A 20,820-nucleotide genomic window follows, 5' to 3' on the forward strand; every position below is an offset into this window, starting at 1 on the left:
TCTGGCAACTCTTGGATGTCTTCCTTGGGCAGCGCTGAGTAAGAAGTACCCTGTTTTTTATTTTATTTTTTTCACTATTTGTTTCCATATGGTGTCCATTTATTTTGCATACAGCTGTTCAGCACAATCAATAGGTCATTATCTGATGGCACAATGAGGGGATGTTTACAAATGATGTAAAGAGAATATAGTAGGTAATCCAGTTTACATAATGTCGGGGGTTAAAGGTACACTTTTACAAGACATTTCTATGACTTCAGATAGAGCTGTCAATCTATTGCAGATAACTACTGATATACGTTACCGTTGTACAGAGCACCACACTGGAACATCAGCATCTGCTCCTCTAGCTGCTGGAATTATTGCACTTGCCCTGGAAGCAAAGTAAGAAGTATAAGTATTAGAAGTTTTTATATTCCAGCATTAAAGGAATCCTTTGACTGATTTGTGAACTTTGTGAACACAGTCCTGCTCTCACATGGAGAGATGTGCAACACATTGTGGTGCGTGCATCCAGTTCTGCTCACCTAAAAGCTGATGACTGGGTGATTAATGGAGCTGGCAGGGAAGGTAAGCATTGGAACCATTTACTTAACAGGTCACTTAACAATTGTATAATTGTAACTTATTTTTCTTTTCTTTTTTTTTTTGAGTGAGTCACCATTTTGGTTATGGGCTTTTGGATGCTGGAAAATTGGTGGACCTAGCTTTAAAGTGGGAAACTACACGTCCTCAGAGAATGTGTTTGGTAAAGATTGTGACTAGTCCTCAGTAAGTGTAAATGTGTCTTCTTATGTGGATCTGACTAAAATCTTGCCCAGTGTCTTGTACTGTAGAATTTTTTTTGTTGCTGTTGTAGAAAAGTATCTTCCCATCTTGTAGTAAGTCACAACATCAGCAGCTGCTCAGGAAGACCAAACTACATTTTGTCTCTTGAACATGTTCAAGTTCAACTCTCCCTCAGCTATACTCGCCGGGGTGATCTTGAAATCTACCTGACCAGCCCTATGGGGACACGTTCTGTGCTGGTGGCATTGAGGTAAAGTTGTCATATAAATAAAGATATTGGATTATATAAACTAAGGAAGTCTAAAATGTTCTTCATTTTTCTAGACCATATGATACTAGTTCCGCAGGTTACAAAAACTGGTCCTTCATGAGTACACACACATGGGATGAGAATCCACAAGGCACTTGGACTCTTGAATTGGTGAATAAAGGAGACTACAGGAATACTGGTAGGTACTACATTTCTTTATGTTTTGTAAATACTGAACATTTGTTATGAAGAAATTAAACATTCTTTTATATAACTGATTATGTTTTTAATGATTGCTGATCTTTCTGAGGGTATCATTAACTAGTGACAGAAGCTAAACATATTGATGTAACACTGAGCAGGACTCAGAGCAATGCACACTAGTCTTTTCCATTATGTGCGTGTGCTGAGTAATCCACAATGTTCATGAGCAACAGCATCCTCTGCCCACCAGCTACTAATTGGGAGTTGTCTATATATACTGTATATAGTCAGACAGAGGGTGGAGGGAGTGGTGCGGCATGAACCCACTCTAATGCGTATTAGGAGAACAGTGGTACAGAATTATGTAATTAATACATTGTTCTGTTCAGTATATCTGCAACTAAATTATGCTGTCCCAATTTCAGGCAGCATAAACATAGTGTCAGATTCAGCTTCAAAATCTAAAAACACAACCCTATGACTAATATGTATATGTGCTGGAAGAGGAGAGCCTTTCTTTACGGTCTACTGTGATTTCTGGAAGGTGGGGCGTTGACCCCCATAACATCCCTTTGCATATGCATATCAAAATTAGAATTACAAATGTTCAACATATTACCATCTGCCAGCAGTTCACTTTTAAACCACTGTCCATCACAACTTAAAGGGGAAGTCTGGGCAAAATAATTTTAAGATATGTTATTGCCCAACAAAAGTTATGAAAATTACTTAAGACACCTATTATGGAAAAAAGCACCTATAGTGCATTTTCCCTACAGCATGGCATATTCTGGTCTTTAAAGTTGGTGATGTCACATGAACTGCCGACACTTGCAGCAGGTGTTAGCAGTTTATGTGACATCACCAACTTTAAAGAGACCAAAACACGCCATGCTGTAGTAAGTGCAGGGAAAATACACTATAGGTGCATTTCCCATAATAAGTGTCAATTAGTACTTTTCATAACTTTGTTGGTCAATAACATATCTTAAAATTATTTTGCCCGGACTTCCTCTTTAATATCCTTAGGCGCACCCTTGTGTTCCCTTTGCCTCCTAGCGCCATTAAACTGTAATTCAACTGCCCCAACCAGGACCATGTACCAAGAGATACCTCAAACTTCCCATTTCTGCCCCAGCTAAGGTGATCATCACATGATAGCACAAGCATTGTCCATTTTTCTCTTCTAGCCACCCTCAATTTCCACAGTGAGTTCTAGTCCACCCTTATTACAGTGTTGTGTGTCAGGATAATAAACTGTAAACCCCATAAGGTTAAGGCTCTATTGACACATCAGTAATCATATCCATAATTGTGGAACTGCAACCACGGACAGGATTATTGATGTGCATCCTTAGCCATCCACATTTGCACAAACCTATTGATTGTAATGGATTGATCCCTGCTCTTTTACGGATCTGTAGCAATTAGTAATGTATAAAAGGGAACATAGAAATCAATGGGTACAATATTGTCCACAATTACGGATCTGTAATTGCAGACAGTATTATAAGGATGTGTGAAAGGGGCCTTCATAATCACTTATGAATGATATTACTATAGAAGTAACACAGGAAAATAACTATGATTAAACTAATCCCTAAAATGAAGAGATCACACAGAAGCAAAAAAGGTTATAAAGACATAAAGGACATGAACCACCAAGATACATAAGGGGGAATTCCCATCCCAACCAACACAGTCATACTTATAAAACACATCTAGGTGTAAATATTTTTGCAATTAATATTCGTTTAGAAAACTTGCCTCCTTCTCCTGATATGTCTACTCTTGCCTTCCCATTGTTTACAGCTCGTTACTGACTACCTCTCTGCTGAAAAACAGAGGTTTGACTGGTATAGATACATATGCATAGACAATATGGGGGACATACTCCAGTTCACCTTTTTTAAATAAAACCTTATTCCAATTTACCCAGCCAGAATTACTAAGAGGCGCATGCCTTATAGTAAAGCTTGCAGACTGGTGCAGCAATCTACACCTGCTCCAGATCAGGTGTAGGTTTCTGCATGGTGTGCAGGCATAAACCATGAAAATTTAGGCCCAGGGGGAAGCAGTGCCTCCTCAGCACCTTGCTATGTCCCCCCTTCCCCACAGCCAGACCACTGCTTTTAGAGCAAAGTGGTGTTCGGTAACTTAAACAATGAGCTATCAATGGTGGGAGGAAAAGAGTGGACATAGCAGAATGAGCTAAATGTAAATGAATGTATTAGCAAAAATATTCAATCTGATACAAGTTTAGCTATATTACCTGAGATAGGAATACCCCTTTAACCTTGTCAGAATGTGCTGAAAAGTGGTATTTCTCCCTCCGGTCTTGTGTGTTGACTTGAAAAATCCACATGCAGAGCTTTTTATCTACATTTTTGTTGATTGTCAAATTATTGTTGTTGATTGTCTGGATTATAAGAAGGACCAAAAGTTTGATTTTCCAGGGGTCTGTGCCTCTTAGGGCCCATTCACACTACAGAATTGGTGCCGAAATTTAGCTCTGAACGCCCGCCCACAGACTCTGCGCCGAATCCCGCCGGATATCTCTTTCAATAGGAGGCCTCGCTTACCTCCGGTCTCCGCGCCTCTCCCCCCAAAGAATTGACATGTCAATTGTGAATGGCCCCTTATGCCTGCCATACACATTAGATTAATGACACCTAAACCCAACAAACATCTACTATGTATGGTGAGATTGTTCAGCGGACAGCTGTCTGAAATGTATGACCAGCTTTGGTTTATAGTACTCTTTCTTTGGAACTTCAGTGCCTCTTAGCGGCTGAAATAAATCTTATTTCTTGTCTCTAATTTTTTTTCAGCTATGTTTTAAATATTTAAAAACTCTTATTAGCTTCTATGTCTCCTAGGATTCTTGCACAGTTTTGTGCTTATTCTGTATGGTACTAATGAAGACTTGATGGCTAGAAAAATTAAAAGTCCTGTATTAACAGAATGTTGGAGCCGTGACCCCAGTGGAGTATGCCAGGGTATGTTATATGCGCTCTGTTTGCCGAGGAATACATTTTTTATATATTGCACTCACTTTCCTGTATTTCAGCCTCCTATCTGCTAATGATCAAGCAAAATAATGAATATTAGACTACCTGACTATCTTCCTGTGCTATGCTATAAAGGGTCTTTTGCACAGGCTGATTATAGGCACAAGTGGTACTAGAAACGCTTCTGCAGCCGGTTATATTTCTTTTTAATATCAAATATACACTATTCCGCGTTCGTAAAAATAACATTATAAATGTATTCTCTGGGTCACTACGGTTACAGTGATACAAAATTTGTATAGGGTTTTTTAACTATTACCACTTTGGCAGAATAGAAACGATCTTCCTGAAAAAAAAACACATCAAAAACTGTTGCCACATTGAGAGATCCATAGCTTCCTTATCTTTCACATGACAGAGCTGGTTTTGGACTCATTTTTTGCAGGAAGATGTAAAGGCACTGCAAACGAGTGCCAATCTTGTGCCCCCTTTTCCCCCCAGTGGCCGACAAATTGAAGCCCTATTACACGGCATGATTATCGGACGGATAATTGTTCCGTGTAATAGAAAGCAAGGATCAGCCGACATGAACAATGTCGGCTGATTGTTGCAGTCGTTTGTCTTTTAACATGTTTAAAGACAAACGACTCATATAGCAGTGATCTGCAGCCCCCCACGTGGAACAGGAGCGGCGGCAGCAGACCGACACTATGTTCTATGGGCTGCTCGGACAATCTAGTGATCACCCGGGCAGCCTCCCATGCAGGGAGCGAGGAGCAACAAGCACTGACAGCGCTCGTTTGCTCCTTAAGTCACCCCGTGTAATAGGGGCTTATGTCTTATGGAATTCCAGCATGACACCACAGAGGCAGCTAGAAACAGTACTATTAGAGTTAACAATCTAATTATCATATCTTTATCTATCTGACCTTAGTATATTCATCCATTTGGACTGTCTTCCCCTCCTTGTAGAGCTGGTGTAAAAACAGTCCATGGTGCAGGAAGTTATGGTGCCCATATGAATCAATCATACATTAGCTCCCATTGACTTAGGACTAGAGATAAGCAAATTTACAGTAAAAATGAAGCAAAGCGCTTTGTTATCTCGGCAGGAAGCTTATCAGCCAGCTGCCTTTGAATGCCGTGCTGCTCCACCCTGGGTGCCTTGAAAAGCTGGATCCAATCCTGGGAAACTGAGAGGAGTTTTGCAGGACTGGATTTAGCTTTTCCAGGCACCTAGGGAGGAGCTATGTTTGTTTTCTTTTACAGATAAAATAATAATTATGGGTTTAAAAGTGCTAAAATGCTCCCCTGCCTTACCCCCCTCTTGCGCCAAAGTTATTCACAACACTCTTCCCCCAACCCCCAATTTCTTCTATTTCCCCACCCCATTCCTCCTCTTCTCCACTTCTTTTCACTACCCCCCCCCCCCCCCCCCGTTTCTCCTTCCTATCTGGTTTCCATTGCCGGATGAATCACAGAGCTAGATTTTAATGATTATAGGCATGTGTTTTGACCCTATTTTCTTACTGTTATTACAAAATACACCTGTATTATATTGTTGTTCCAGCTATGTGATGTATCATGTATTCACAAAAGCTCTGTGTGGCAACAAATGAATTCAACAACTCTCATCATAGTAAATATTCCTATCTCCAATACATGACACAAGTAACTAGATGGTTCACTAACTTGGAAACCCAGAGATACAAATTATATTAAAGAAACACCCATGGGCATACCTTTCATAAAATATATTACTGTATTACCCCATAAAGACATTGCACCATCACAAACAGGCGTATGAGAACTAGTCAACAAGTATAAAACATTGCATTTTGCCTATACATGTATTAAACATCATCAACTTTTCCCAATGATAGTCATACGCTATATATATATATGTATATACTGTATATACACTACCGTTCAAAAATTTTGGGTCACATTGAAATGTCTTTATTTTTGAAGGAAAAGCACTGTACTTTTCAATGAAGATAACTTTAAACTAGTCCTAACTTTAAACAAATACACTCTATACATTGCTAATGTATCAAATGACTATTCTAGCAGCAAATGTCTGTTTTTTGGTACAATATCTACATAGGTGTATAGAGGCCCATTTCCAGCAACTATCACTCCAGTGTTCTAATGGTACAATGTGTTTGCTCATTGGCTCAGAAGGCTAATTGATGATTAGAAAACCCTTGTGCAATCATGTTCACACATCTGAAAACAGTCTAGCTCGTTACAGAAGCTACAAAACTGACCTTCCTTTGAGCAGATTGTGTTTCTGGAGCATCACATTTGTGGGGTCAATTAAACGCTCAAAATGGCCAGAAAAAGAGAACTTTCATCTGAAACTCGACAGTCTATTCTTGTTATTAGAAATGAAGGCTATTCCATGCAAGAAATTGCTAAGAAATTGAAGATTTCCTACAACGGTGTGTACTACTCCCTTCAGAGGACAGCACAAACAGGCTCTAACCAGAGTAGAAAAAGAAGTGGGAGGCTGCGTTGCACAACTAAGAAAGAAGATAAGTACATTAGAGTCACTAGTTTTGAGAAACAGACGCTTCACAGGTCCCCAACTGGCATCTTCATTAAATAGTACCCACAAAACACCAGTGGCAACATCTACAGTGAAGAGGCGGCTGCAGGATTTTGGCCTTCAGGGCAGAGTGGCAAAGAAAAAGCCATATCTTAGACTGGCCAATAAAAGAAAAAGATTAAGATGGGCAAAACAACACAGACATTGGACAGAGGAAGACTGGGAAAAAGTGTTGTGGACGGATGAATCCAAGTTTGAGGAGTTTGGATCAGAAAGAAGAACGTTTGTGAGACGCAGAACAAATGAAAAGATGCTGGAAGAAGGCCTGACGCCATCTGTTAAGCATGGTGGAGGTAATTTGCTTTGGTGCTGGTAAGGTGGGAGATTTGTACAGGGTAAAAGGGATTTTGAATAAGGAAGGCTAGCACTCAATTTTGCAACGCCATGCCATACCCAGTGGACAGCGCTCGATTGGAGCCAATTTCATCCTACAACAGGACAATGACCCTAAACACACCTCCAAATTGTGCAAGAACTATTTACAGCAGAAGCAGGCAGCTGGTATTCTATCGGTAATGGAGTGGCCAGCGCAGTCACCAGATCTGAACCCCATTGAGCTGTTGTGGGAGCAGCTTGACCGTATGGTACGCCAGAAGTGCCCATCCAACCAATCCAACTTGTGGGAGCTGCTTCTAGAAGCGTGGGGTGCAATTTCTACAGCTTACCTCAACAGATTAATAGCTAGAATGCCAAAGGTGTGCAATGCTGTAATTGCTGCAAAAGGAGGATTCTTTGACGAAAGCAAAGTTGAATGTAAAAACAGTGTTATTTCAAATACAAATCATTATTTCTAACCTTGTCTCTTGACTCTATTTTCTATTCATTTTACAACGTATGGTGGTGAATAAGTGTGACTTTTCATGGAAAACACAAAATTGTTAGGGTGACCCCAAACTTTTGAACGGTAGTGTATGTGTGTGTATATGTATATGTATATATATATACATACACACACACACACACACATACTACCGTTCAAAAGTTTGGGGTCACCCAAACAATTTTGTGTTTTCCATGAAAAGTCACACTTATTCACCATCATACGTTGTGAAATGAATAGAAATAGAGTCAAGACATTGACAAGGTTAGAAATAATGATTTGTATTTGAAATAACATTGTTTTTACATCAATGTTATTTCAAATACAAATCATTATTTCTAACCTTGTCAATGTCTTGACTCTATTTCTATTCATTTCACAACGTATGATGGTGAATAAGTGTGACTTTTCATGGAAAACACAAAATTGTTTGGGTGACCCCAAACTTTTGAACGGTAGTATGTGTGTGTGTGTGTGTGTGTATGTATATATATATATATATATATATATATATATATATATATATATATATATATATATATATATATATACACACACATACACTACCGTTCAAAAGTTTGGGGTCACCCTAACAATTTTGTGTTTTCCATGAAAAGTCACAATTATTCACCACCATACGTTGTAAAATGAATAGAAAATAGAGTCAAGAGACAAGGTTAGAAATAATGATTTGTATTTGAAATAACATTGTTTTTACATTAAACTTTGCTTTCGTCAAAGAATCCTCCTTTTGCAGCAATTACAGCATTGCACACCTTTGGCATTCTAGCTATTAATCTGTTGAGGTAAGCTGGAGAAATTGCACCCCACGCTTCTAGAAGCAGCTCCCACAAGTTGGATTGGTTGGATGGGCACTTCTGGCGTACCATACGGTCAAGCTGCTCCCACAACAGCTCAATGGGGTTCAGATCTGGTGACTGCGCTGGCCACTCCATTACCGATAGAATATCAGCTGCCTGCTTCTGCTGTAAATAGTTCTTGCACAATTTTGAGGTGTGTTTAGGGTCATTGTCCTGTTGTAGGATGAAATTGGCTCCAATCAAGCGCTGTCAACTGGGTATGGCATGGTGTTGCAAAATTGAGTGCTAGCCTTCCTTATTCAGAATTCCTTTTACCCTGTACAAATCTTCCACCTTACCAGCACCAAAGCAACCCCAGACCATCACATTACCTCCACCATGCTTAACAGATGGCGTCAGGCATTCTTCCAGCATCTTTTCCTTCCTTCCTGTTCTGCGTCTCACAAACGTTCTTCTTTGTGATCCAAACACCTCAAACTTGGATTCATCCATCCACAACACTTTTTTCCAGTCTTCCTCTGTCCAATGTCTGTGTTCTTTTGCCCATCTTAATCTTTTTCTTTTATTGGCCAGTCTCAGATATGGCTTTTTCTTTGCCACTCTGCCCTGAAGGCCAAAATCCCGTAGCTGCCTCTTCACTGTAGATGTTGACACTGGTGTTTTGCGGGTACTATTTAAAGGACAAGTGCCATGAAAAACTTTTTCCCAGTAATTGAAGCACATTACAAAGTTATATAACTGTGTAATATGCTTCAATCACCTATCTGCCTCCCTTCCCTGTCTTTTCCCCCCTCCACCCCCCAGCAGGAAGTGTCCTGACTCACACAGACCTGATTACTGTCGTCACCTTCACCAAGCTCTTCTCTCAGCTCCTTCTCCTGTTACACTAGCCTCCCCCCTTCCCTGCCTTGTCAGGTGACAGGCTTGCTCACCTCCGATTGGCTGAACAACTGCAAGCCATCACTTGTCACATCTCACTTGCTTATCTTCCTTCAGACTGACTCGGGCACATAGGCAGCTCCCCCTCCCCTCATACCCTCTCTCCTGCTGCCATGGACTCAGTGAAGGAGTCATGTCACTAGAGAAGATAAGCTGAGCAAGCAGAGTCACCTGACAAGGAGGGGAGGGGGAGGCTGGTGTAACAGGACCTAGAGCAGCCCTCCTGCTGATGACTCATCCTCACAAGAAGGAGCTGCCTGGTGACGGTGACGACAGTAATCAGGTCTGTGTTAGGTCTGAGTTAGGACGCTTCCTGCTGGGGGGTGGAGGGGGGAAAAGACAGGGAAGGGAGGCAGATAGGTGATTGAAACACATTACACAGTTATATAACTTTTTAATGTGCTTCAGTTACTGGGAAAAAGTTTTTCATGGCACTTGTCCTTTAATGAAGATGCTAGTTGGGGACCTGTGAGGCGTCTGTTTCTCAAACTAGACTCTAATGTGCTTATCTTGTTGCTTAGTTGTGCAACGTGGCCTTCCACGTTGTAGGAAATCTTCAATTCCTTAGCAATTTCTCGCATGGAATAGCCTTCATTTCTAAGAACAAGAATAGACTGTCGAGTTTCAGATGAAAGTTCTCTTTTTCTGGCCATTTTGAGCGTTTAATTGACCCCACAAATGTGATGCTCCAGAAACACAATCTGCTCAAAGGAAGGTCAGTTTTGTAGCTTCTGTAACGAGCTAGACTGTTTTCAGATGTGTGAACATGATTGCACAAGGTTTTTCTGAGCCAATGAGCAAACACATTGTACCATTAGAACACTGGAGTGATAGTTGCTGGAAATGGGCCTCTATACATCTATGTAGATATTGCACCAAAAACCAGACATTTGCAGCTAGAATAGTCATTTACCACATTAGCAATGTATAGAGTGTATTTGTTTAAAGTTAGGACTAGTTTAAAGTTATCTTCATTGAAAAGTACAGTGCTTTTCCTTCAAAAATAAGGACATTTCAATGTGACCCCAAACTTTTGAACGGTAGTGTGTATATATATGTATATAATATTATATATATTTTTTTTTCTCTTTGCCATTCAATTTAATTACTTGTAAACACTTTTCTGCCATCTAGTGGAGGCTGCTTGTATTACAATACCCATATATTCATTTCCTGGTCGTCCTACGACAGCACACCATGGGTTAATGTGACGTCATCTAACCGGATAGAAGAGGGTTAACCTAGCAATAAGCATAGTTAATTAGATTAATTCAAACCACGCCCCTTAAGGGGGCTATATCTAGCTGCTAGGTCCAGATACCATCGTATTTTTTTCTCTTCTGAACTGATAGAGAGGGTTAGCCACGGGGTTTTTCCCTGTGGCTAACTAAATATCTTTATTTTATTTTATTTTTATTCCATGTAAGGAGTCCTGGGATGTTTATCCAGGGATAGCATAACAATAATAAGGTAGAAAAGTCAGTTAGGAGACACTGTTTAGTGACTCCAGAGGCTGGATTACCTGTACCACGCAATACGCTGACCAGACATACTGCATGTTTTATGTGGACAATGTCAATAATAGCGCCACGGCTCAAACATATTGGGAAATACCGGTACATATAGACTGAACCACGTGCGCGGACGCTGTCAGGCTTAACCTCCTGGAGACGCAACTACTGGAAGATTGGCGTCAGCAAGACGTTGATCGGGGACCGGTAATACGTCACCGGAAGTGACGACAGCGGGAGCCGTGGCTGCCGGGCATTGGGCCGCAACCGGAAGTGCGTCACAGGATGTGATGCACCAGGAAGTGGACGGACGCCACGGCGGTATGGTTAAAAGAAGCAGCACATGGCGCCAAGCCTGCGTGCCGCCGGGAAGCCGGTCTCTTACTCTGCAATCGTAAGTAACCAATATCATATCTGCCTGTGGTTTCACAGGCAAAGATGACACAGCATATGAAGTTACATTGATGGATATGAAGGAGGGGGGTACTATTATGCATGAATGTCTGTAGTGGTATCTCCCTGCCTTCCAGGTTTTAAGTGCACCTGTCTTTTCACTCCAGCACAAACGGTACTTATATACATATACAGGGCCGCCAATAGGGCAGTACAACCGGTACTGCCGTATGGGGCCCGGACCCTAAGAGACATGGGGGGGGGGGCCCGCACGGCCCCCCTTGCCACCTGTTTTTGAGCATCCCGAGAAGCTGCGGCCGCGCAGCTTCTCGGGATGCACTGATCGCTTTGATGTTCCGCCCGCACAGTGAGCACAGTGAGCGGGCAGAACATTAAAGAGATCAGAATACAGGAGAAGGACCTGTCAGTGTCCTCCTCCTGTATTCTCTCCCATAGGCAGCCGGCACTTCATACCAGCAGCCTATGGGAGGCCGGGCCGTGACCTCTCCGGCAGGCGTGATGATGTGACGTCATCACGCCTGCCGAAAGTCCCGTCCCTGCGGCTCGCAAGATGGAGCCCGAAGAGGAGGAAGAGCTGCTGCCTGCACAGCGTGGATTAGGTGAGTAGGATGTTTGTTTTTTTAGGGGCACCTCTGGGGGCATTATTAGTATATGGGGGCACCTCTGGGGGCATTATTAGTTCATGGGGGCCACCTCTGGGGGCATTATTAGTTCATGGGGGCATTATTAGCTCATGGGGGTACCTCTGGGGGCATTATTAGTTCATGGGGGCCACCTCTAGGGGCATTATTAGCTCATGGGGGCACAGCAGGGAATCCTACATACAGGGGGCACAGCAGGGGATCCTACATACAGGGGGCACAGCAGGGAATCCTACATACAGGGGGCACAGCAGGGAATCCTACATACAGGGGGCATCCCACATTCCTACTCGCTTTACTGCACATAACACTAAACAGCGCAGTTACTATGGGAGCCTACAGGAGGGAGAAAGGGAAGGAAGTTGCTAGAAATGTGCGGAGCCTAAATTGTTTGTCTCGCAGGTTCTGAAAAGATGAAACATATCTGGAAGGAATCATCCTGGAGGTCTGGGCCGGATGGAGAGGAAAAGGGAAAGTGACGCCTCAGATCAAAGAAGACGTCACCTGTGAGTCACTGTATGACACTTTTCTTATTTTGTAGAACATCATTTAGTAGGGGCGCCCCGAGGTGACAGCTACTACATTATCTGTACTCAGAGATATCACTGTGTAATCTGTGGTGTTACATAGGACTGTAGGTGACTACTACATTATCTGTACTCAGAGATATCACTGTGTTATCTGTGCTGTTACATAGGACTGCAGGTGACATCTACATTATCTGTACTCAGAGGGATATCACTGTGTTATCTGTGCTGTTACATAGGACTGCAGGTGACATCTACTACATGATCTATACTCAGATATCACTGTGTTATCTGTGCTGTTACATAGGACTGCAGGTGAAATCTACTACATTATCTGTACTCAGAGATACCACTGTGTTATGTGGTGTTACATAGGACTGCAGGTGATATCAGGTGATTTCTCCAGGTTGCAGAAGTTCAAACTTTATTGTGCCCTGGTGTGCTGGTGTCTGTATACATGTGTGCTGGTGTCTGTATGTGTGTATACATGTGTGCTGGTGTCTGTGTGTGAGATCAATTCTAGAGAACTGGCTCATATACCCCATTTTCCCCAGTGGCTTAAAATGTAACCTCTGTTATACAGTTATAAAATTGTAGAACCTAAATGTGAACAAGGTGCAATTCAAATAGACACTTACTTGTATAGCTGTCTCTTGTGCTCTGTATGCAGTGCATTATATTCACCCTTGCAACGTACAATTTATAGCGTGTCTACAAGCCCAGCGGGGCTCATTATGATGGAGACTAAAACTTACACAAGAGTGGGGTAGGGGTTCCCCTGTATTCAGAATGCTGTTGAGTGCTAGGCAATGCCCCGTCTGGGATTATTGAATTTCGAGGGTCTATGCAGAGCAGGATAAAGACACCTCTGCTGCACAAACAGGATCTCCTAGAAAGCGTTCTCACCGCCATGTATTCGCTATCACTGTCTTGGGTGAGCTAAACTAGTCTGCCTGGGGGGTGTGTGATTTGTATATGCTCACTAACATGGAACAGCCTCATTATATTAGCCTTATCAACATATTCTATGTTAGTGAGCATACCGGGGGAGGGGGGTGGATATTGGTGAACATATACAAATCAAACAGCCCCCCAGACCCTCGAAATTCAATAACCCCAAACGGGGCATTGCCTAGTACTCAACAGCATTCTGAATACAGGGGAACCCCTACCCCACTCTTGTATAAGTTTTAGTCTCCATCATAATGAGCCCCGCTGGGCTTGTAGACACGCTATAAATTGTACGTTGCAGGGGTGGATATAATGCACTGCATACAGAGCACAAGAGGCAGCTATACAAGTAAGTGTCTATATGGTGACATTTAAATTGCACCTTGTTCACATTTAGTTTCTACAATTTTATAACTGTATAACAGAGGTTACATTTTAAGCCACTGGGGAAAATGGGGTATATGAGCCAGTTCTCTAGAATTGATCGGAACCAAATTATACCTCCCAGCAAGGCGTGGGGCGAACACACTATTTTTTTTTTATTAATGTGGGGGGCCCAGACACTTTGGTTGTATGGGGCCCCGAAATTCCTGATGGCGGCCCTGTATATATATGGCAGTGCTATCTGGTGGTTTACATTAGAGGTTTCTCTGATTATCCACGGGAATATAGCCAGTATAAGGGGGCTGTGTGTTTTCATATGATAGGCTTATTATGTTTGCTCTTGCTGATATAATCAGAGAGATTCTACCCTCTCATAGACTCCATTCTGTATTTCAGATGTCGAGTCCTCCTTCCAAAAGGTTACGCAAGGCTAAACATAATGTCTGTACAAGATGTGAACAGCCCATGCTGGAAACCTGGGACCAGGACTCCTGTGCCAACTGTTTGGCCTCAGACTAATCTTCTCAGGGGGAAACAGCAGTCTTCTTGTCATGGTTTAAGAGCCAGCTATTGGATACATTCCAAGAGGTCAAATCTACTCTAAAGCAATCACAGCCCCTGCAGTTAGTCCAGCCTGCTCAATCTGCTCAGCATGCTCAGTCTCAGCCTATTCTATCATCTGCCTCTCCTGAGGCCTCTGATGCTGATTCTGCGGATTATGAGTCAGAAATAGAGGAGAAGGATGAAATCTATCTCTTCCATAAAGATCGTATGCCCAAATTAATTTCCAATGTTAAACATACTCTGGAATCAGATATGGATGTTAGTGAGAATACAAAAAGACAGCAACTTTTTCATTTTCCCATCTCTAGAAATAAGGTGTTGCCCAATCATCCAATTATTAAGGACTGGCTTCAGAAGGTTTGGATCAGACCTGAAAAGCGATTTGACCAAGGGGCCAAGTTTAAATCAATTTATAAACTTGAACCTGACTTTTTTTCTGAGTGGGAAAACCCCCCGAAGATTGATCTACCTGTTGCACCAAAGAAATCGGTCTACCCGGCGGACGATTCTTGCCTGCTCCCCGACCCTATGGACAGAAAAGCAGACTCTATGTTAAAAAGATCTTTTTCGGCTGCCTCCTGCTCTGCCAGAGTGGCTTCCTCCTGTGTCCCGGTAGCCCGGGCCCTCCGAGTCTGGTTGAGTCAGCTGACTCAGGATATAGAGCAGGGAGTGAAAAGAGAGGATTTATTGAAGGATATGTCAATGTTAAAATCTGCGACAGACTTCCTTTGTGATGGTGCGATGGATTCACTGAAATTCGCCTCCAAAACTATAGCTGTATCCAATGTAGCCAGAAGAGCTTTGTGGATCAAACAGTGGGCGGGGGATGTGCCGGCGAAGCATAATTTCTGCTCGCTGCCATTTCATCCGTCCTCACTGTTTGGTCCACAATTGAAGGAAATTTTAAAATCCCTTAACGAGGAAAAGGGTGTGAAATTCCCTCAGGCATATAGGAAGAAGAATCCCAGGTATTTTCAGGGAAGATCCAGAAACTCCCCGAAACGGCAACGTAATTTTCGCCCCTCAGGCAGACGAGGAGGATATAAGCCGAAGCAGGATAATTCCGCAAAGAGAAAGCCTTTCCAGGGTAAGAAATCAGACCAATGACATCAGGCCTTCCAATCCACCAGTGGGAGCCAGATTAAGTCATTTTGCAGATCACTGGTCGAAGACGTCTCAAGATGCCTGGGTCACTTCAACGATAACCCGAGGATATTGCCTAGAGTTCCAGAGTTTCCCACCAGAAAGGTTTATGATAAACAAAAATGTAAAGCCTGTTATTTTTGACCTGCTAGATCAGTTTGTGCAAAAACGAGCCCTGGAAATTGTTCCACACCACCAACAACAAAGAGGGGTTTATTCACCAGTATTTGCAGTCCCCAAGGCAAGTGGAGGAGGGCGTCTGGTTATAGACCTTACCTACCTAAACAGATTTCTTCTGAAGAAACTTTTCAAGATGGAAACCATTCAATCAGCAGTGATGAACATCCAGGACAGCGATCTGCTTGTGAAAATAGACCTGCAGGATGCGTATTTGCACATTCCGATATTGAAAGCCCACAGGCAATATCTTCGTTTGGCAGTCCGCACTTCGCAGGAAGTCGTTCATTACCAGTTCACGTGCCTCCCATTTGGCATAAGCTCGGCACCCAGGGTCTTCACAAAGGTGGCGGTAGTCCTAGCAGCAGTCCTGAGACTACAGGGAATCTTCATCACATCCTATCTGGACGATTGGCTCCTCAGAGCGCCCTCTACCGAAACCCTTACACACCATCTTTCAGTCACCCTACAGTGCCTCTCCAAAAACGGTTTCCTGGTAAACTACAAAAAATCTCACTTGATTCCTACCTCCAGAATACAATTCCTGGGCTTCATCATCAACACTCGAGAGATGAACCTTCAGTTATCCAAGGACAGGATCTCAGAGATCCAGAGTTCAGTACGCAACCTAGTGCGTTACAACTTCTGCAGGGTGAGATAAGCCATGAAGGTCTTGGGACTACTAACATCTTCAATAGAGGCAGTTCCTTGGGCGAAGGCTCATTTCCGCCCCCTACAAAGGCATATTCTCCATTTCTGGGACAGATCCCGGGGCAGCCTAGACAACTAAATACCGATGTTCCCATCAGTAAAGAACAGCCTCAACTGGTGGCTGACTACACCTCATCTGACCCAGGGGAGATCTCTAGTCCATCGTCTTCCTACAGTCATCACTTCGGATGCATCAGGTTTGGGTTGGGGTGCCCATTGTCAACAATCATTGGATACAAGAAAAATGGACACCAGAAGAAAGAAAACTTTCCTCCAATCTAAGGGAACTGAGAGCAGTCAAGCTAGCACTAGCTCATTTCCAACATCTCTTATGCCATCAGCCAGTCCAGGTACAGTCCGACAATCTCTCAGCTGTATATTACATCAACAAACAAGGAGGGACAAGAAGTCCACAACTGGAAAAAGAATGTTCCCAGATAATGATATGGGCAGAGAAGTACGTAGACTCGATATCGGCAATCCACATCAAGGGGATCCTGAACATTCAAGCGGACTGGCTAAGCCGGAACTTCCTCCTTCCCGGAGAATGGGAATTAAACCCCAACATCTTCAAGAAGATAGTGGACAGGTGGGGACGCCCAGCCTTAGACACGATGGCGTCCAATCGAAACAGGAAGATAGAAAGGTTTTGCTCCCTGTCGAGACAAGGGAATCCGGTCGCCATAGACGGATTGTCAAAAAATTGGAGAGGAATCTTTGTTTATGTGTTTCCTCCCTTTACGATGATTCCCCGTGTTCTGCGGAAGATACAGCAGGAAGAAGTAGAGGCCATAGTAATACTACCCTACTGGCCTCGCAGAGCCTGGTTTCCACTCGCGTTGAAATTATCGAGAGGAGAATTTTGGAGACTACCACAACAGGAGAATCTTCTACTGCAAGAAGGAATGAAGTACCCTCAGGTGCACCATCTACACTTAACAGCGTGGAGGATGAACGGTCAGCCTTAAGAAGGAGGGGTTTCTCTGAGAAAGTAGTGGATACTATCCTAGCTTCCAGACGACCAAGTACCAATAGAACGTATGCCAGAATTTGGAAACTATACTCTCTTTGGTGCCGGGAAACATCCAGAGAAACTCAGGAGGTGGCCTCAGTCCTTCAATTTCTCCAGAATGGGTATGACAAGGGTCTCAAGTTAAATACCCTGAAGGTCCACCTTACGGCCATTAATGCCCATACTGAGGGTCGTTTTTCAGGAGTGGCCCTTATATCCAGGTTCTTCCGGGCCATAGCAAAGCTCAGGCCCACATACCATAACCCTGTACCCTCCTGGGATCTTACCATAGTGCTAAGGCAGCTATGCAACAGCCCATTCGAGCCATTAGAAACATCGGATATAAAGATGCTGTCCTGGAAGACGCTATTCCTAGTAGCGATTACATCAGCAAGACGAATCAGCGAACTTCAGGCCTTATCATGTAAAGATCCATACCTACACCTTCTACCGAATGCAGTGGTACTAAGAACAATGCCAGGGTTTCTACCAAAAGTAGCTTCATCTACAAATCTAAACCAAGAAATTATTCTTCCAGTCCTGGAAGAAACTTCAGACTCTAATGCCCACCTATTGGACGTAAAAAGAGCCATATCTTATTACTTGGAAAGGACAAGAACAAACAGATCATCTGAATCGTTATTCCTACTTTACTCCGGACCTAATCGAGGAGCTAAAGCCAGTAAAGCCTCACTGTCGAGATGGATAAAAGAGACTATAAAGTTCTGCTACATAGCTGAAGGCCTAGAATCACCATTATCTCTCAGAGCTCATTCAACAAGATCAACCGCTGCCTCCTGGGCCGAAAGAGCCAACATTCCACTAGAGGAGATCTGCAGGGCAGCCACGTGGTCATCGGCCTCCACCTTTGTAAAACACTACCGGCTTGACATATTAGCCTCTGAGGGGTCGGCCTTTGGCAAAGGAATAATCGAAGGAGCTACAAGATGATCCCACCCTGATGTAAGGTACTGCTTTCCATGTCCCATGGTGTGCTGCCGTAGGACGACCAGAAAGTGGAAAATTTACTTAACGGTAATTTTCATTTCCTGGAGTCTGTAGGCAGCACAAACTTCCCACCCTGATGTACTATTGCTATTTGTATAATACGATGGTATCTGGACCTAGCAGCTAGATATAGCCCCCTTAAGGGGCGTGGTTTGAATTAATCTAATTAACTATGCTTATTGCTAGGTTAACCCCTCTTCTATCCGGTTAGATGACGTCACATTAACCCATGGTGTGCTGCCTACGGACTCCAGGAAATGAAAATTACCGGTGAGTAAATTTTCCACTTTCTACTAGCATTTTTGTGCATGTGCAATATAAGACCTCATGAAATACATTTGTGTCCCCTCACTGATTTCTTTTCTGTATGGTTCTGTTTCACGTCCCTTATTTTTTAATGAATTTTATTGAATATGTAGTACTTGAATAAAGAATACACTAATATTTATCTCTGACTGTCCTGCGTTTTTTGTGATCCCTTTGTGGATCTATTTTTTGTTTGATTAATACCTAAATGTACAGCATATGGTAATGTAATATCAGCTTACCCATAATGTCCGTATGTATATAGTGCCGTATGTAGGCACCAAGAAATGGATCACACAGAGGGTGGGATCCATTCTTCTGTTACCTTGATATGAATTGATGATAACAAAGAGCATTTCAGTCTCTCTTTATTGTATATTGTATTACATATTTAAAAAGTTGTTACTATTAATCTCAATGTTTACAATTTCTTTAATTTCTACAATTTTGTTTTCCCTTAGAATGCAAAGCACCCTTTTATATCTTTGGAAACCTTTGCATATCCTACTGTCCACCGAAATACTTCAAGGCTCCTCATAAAGTGAAGACAATGGAAAAAGAGTCCCAAACTGTTCGCATTTGTGCTCCATGCCACCACTCTTGCTTTACTTGCAGTGGTGATTCTGTTAACAACTGCACCTCCTGTCCTCCATTTTCTATCCATGATATCAAAAAAAGGTCATGCTCACAACTTCACTTTCCAGGCTTATATTCTAGTAATGCTGACTCTGTAATGACATCTGGAATTGCATTAATGGCAGCCATTGGTGTAAGAGTCACTGTGATTATGTACTGCTTTATTTCCTCCCTTTCCATGCTATTCCTGAGTGGAATGTCTATAAACAGTTATGCATTTTCTACATCTTCTTAGCCACCATCAGTGAAAATAGAAATTGGGAAGGAAAATAATGCTCCAAAACATGTAAAACAAAGATGTCTCTCTTCTGATCAGAATGGAAGAAGAATGTTTTCATAGAGCAATGAAAAAAAGAGTATTGTGTTTTTATTAACATCCCAGTCCTTCTACCAGTCCAAAATGTGGTTGTTTGTTACAATGTCTAAATTAAAGCTACAGCTATTTGAGGCAGTTCATGACTATATGTGTGCAGTAGTATAAATATATACATGGGTTTAAGAAAACTCAAGAGCAACAAAGATATAGCAACCGGCACTACTAGCCTCACTCTGAAATAGCAGAAGGTATATGATAAGAGTATTCTTTTCAAGTGTCCCACTGGTGGTGCATCCATATAGCACAGTCTTGCAAGATAAACTTCATATAGAAGAAAATGAGGGCATTCACCAGCTCCTTGGGTCCAACGCTTTATTGTATAGCAGACATTAAAAGACAGTCTGGCGTGTCTCCATAACCGAAGAGGACGGCAACATGGACAAAGGATTTGTGTTGTTGTCCCCTCCTGCTATGCAAACACACCAGACTGTCTTTTAATGCCTGCTATACAATAAAGTGTTAAACCCAAGGAGCTGGTGAGTGCTCTCGCTTTCTTCTATATGAAGGTTAATAAAATTCACACACTGCAGGAAAAAGTAGCAATGTGTCACTAGAACATGGCCTATTGTTTTGGCCAAGGTTTTTGTAAAACATATATTGGGGATGGTATTAAAAATTTCCATTTTATTAGCTGTATTATAAAAAAAAATCTGGAAGCTTGACTTTTTCATCCTGACCACTCGGCTTAAAGCTAAGGGTCTTTTTACACAGGCCTAGAAAGCCTAGCTCCCCACACATTTGCCGACACCAGAGTGTACTCCAATGGTGGCAGTTTAACACTGTAGATGTGTGGTAGGTACAGCACAGTGCCACTGGGAGAGATATTATCAGTGACATGGTACAGCTCAGCCAAACTTGTAAATGTTGTGACGCCAGTGCTAGTCCAGCACACAGGTGTGATGGTGATACCTGCTTTGTAGAGGATGGCTGGCTTTACTGCCCTAAAATGGCCAGTGACCTGCTGGGCTGTGATGGGTCCCTTGGGCTCCTGTCACTGTCGTCCTGAGTGGCAAC

At 42.6% G+C, this 20,820-nt stretch overlaps 1 protein-coding gene across 6 annotated transcripts in view; it reads left to right on the top strand.

Annotated features, from left to right (window-relative positions):
* The window catches only part of PCSK4 (proprotein convertase subtilisin/kexin type 4), a 64,105-nt gene extending 44,231 nt beyond the window's left edge, over positions 1-19,874 (top strand). For 5 of the 6 annotated variants that reach the window (XM_069962451.1, XM_069962448.1, XM_069962449.1 and 2 more), the window contains 7 exons: positions 284-384; positions 467-570; positions 654-771; positions 860-1,039; positions 1,114-1,238; positions 4,123-4,242; positions 19,256-19,874. In XM_069962451.1, coding sequence (XP_069818552.1) covers positions 284-384; positions 467-570; positions 654-771; positions 860-1,039; positions 1,114-1,238; positions 4,123-4,242; positions 19,256-19,665 — 1,158 coding nt within the window. In that variant the 3' untranslated portion in view covers positions 19,666-19,874. Of the gene's footprint in view, positions 1-283; positions 385-466; positions 571-653; positions 772-859; positions 1,044-1,113; positions 1,239-4,122; positions 4,243-19,255 lie in introns of those variants that run through there. The other variant, XM_069962453.1, reaches the window with a different exon arrangement.
* Positions 19,875-20,820: the final 946 nt, after the last annotated feature.

The sequence above is a fragment of the Dendropsophus ebraccatus genome, chromosome 3, assembly GCF_027789765.1.
Source record: "Dendropsophus ebraccatus isolate aDenEbr1 chromosome 3, aDenEbr1.pat, whole genome shotgun sequence".
NCBI classification, from domain to species: domain Eukaryota; kingdom Metazoa; phylum Chordata; class Amphibia; order Anura; family Hylidae; genus Dendropsophus; species Dendropsophus ebraccatus.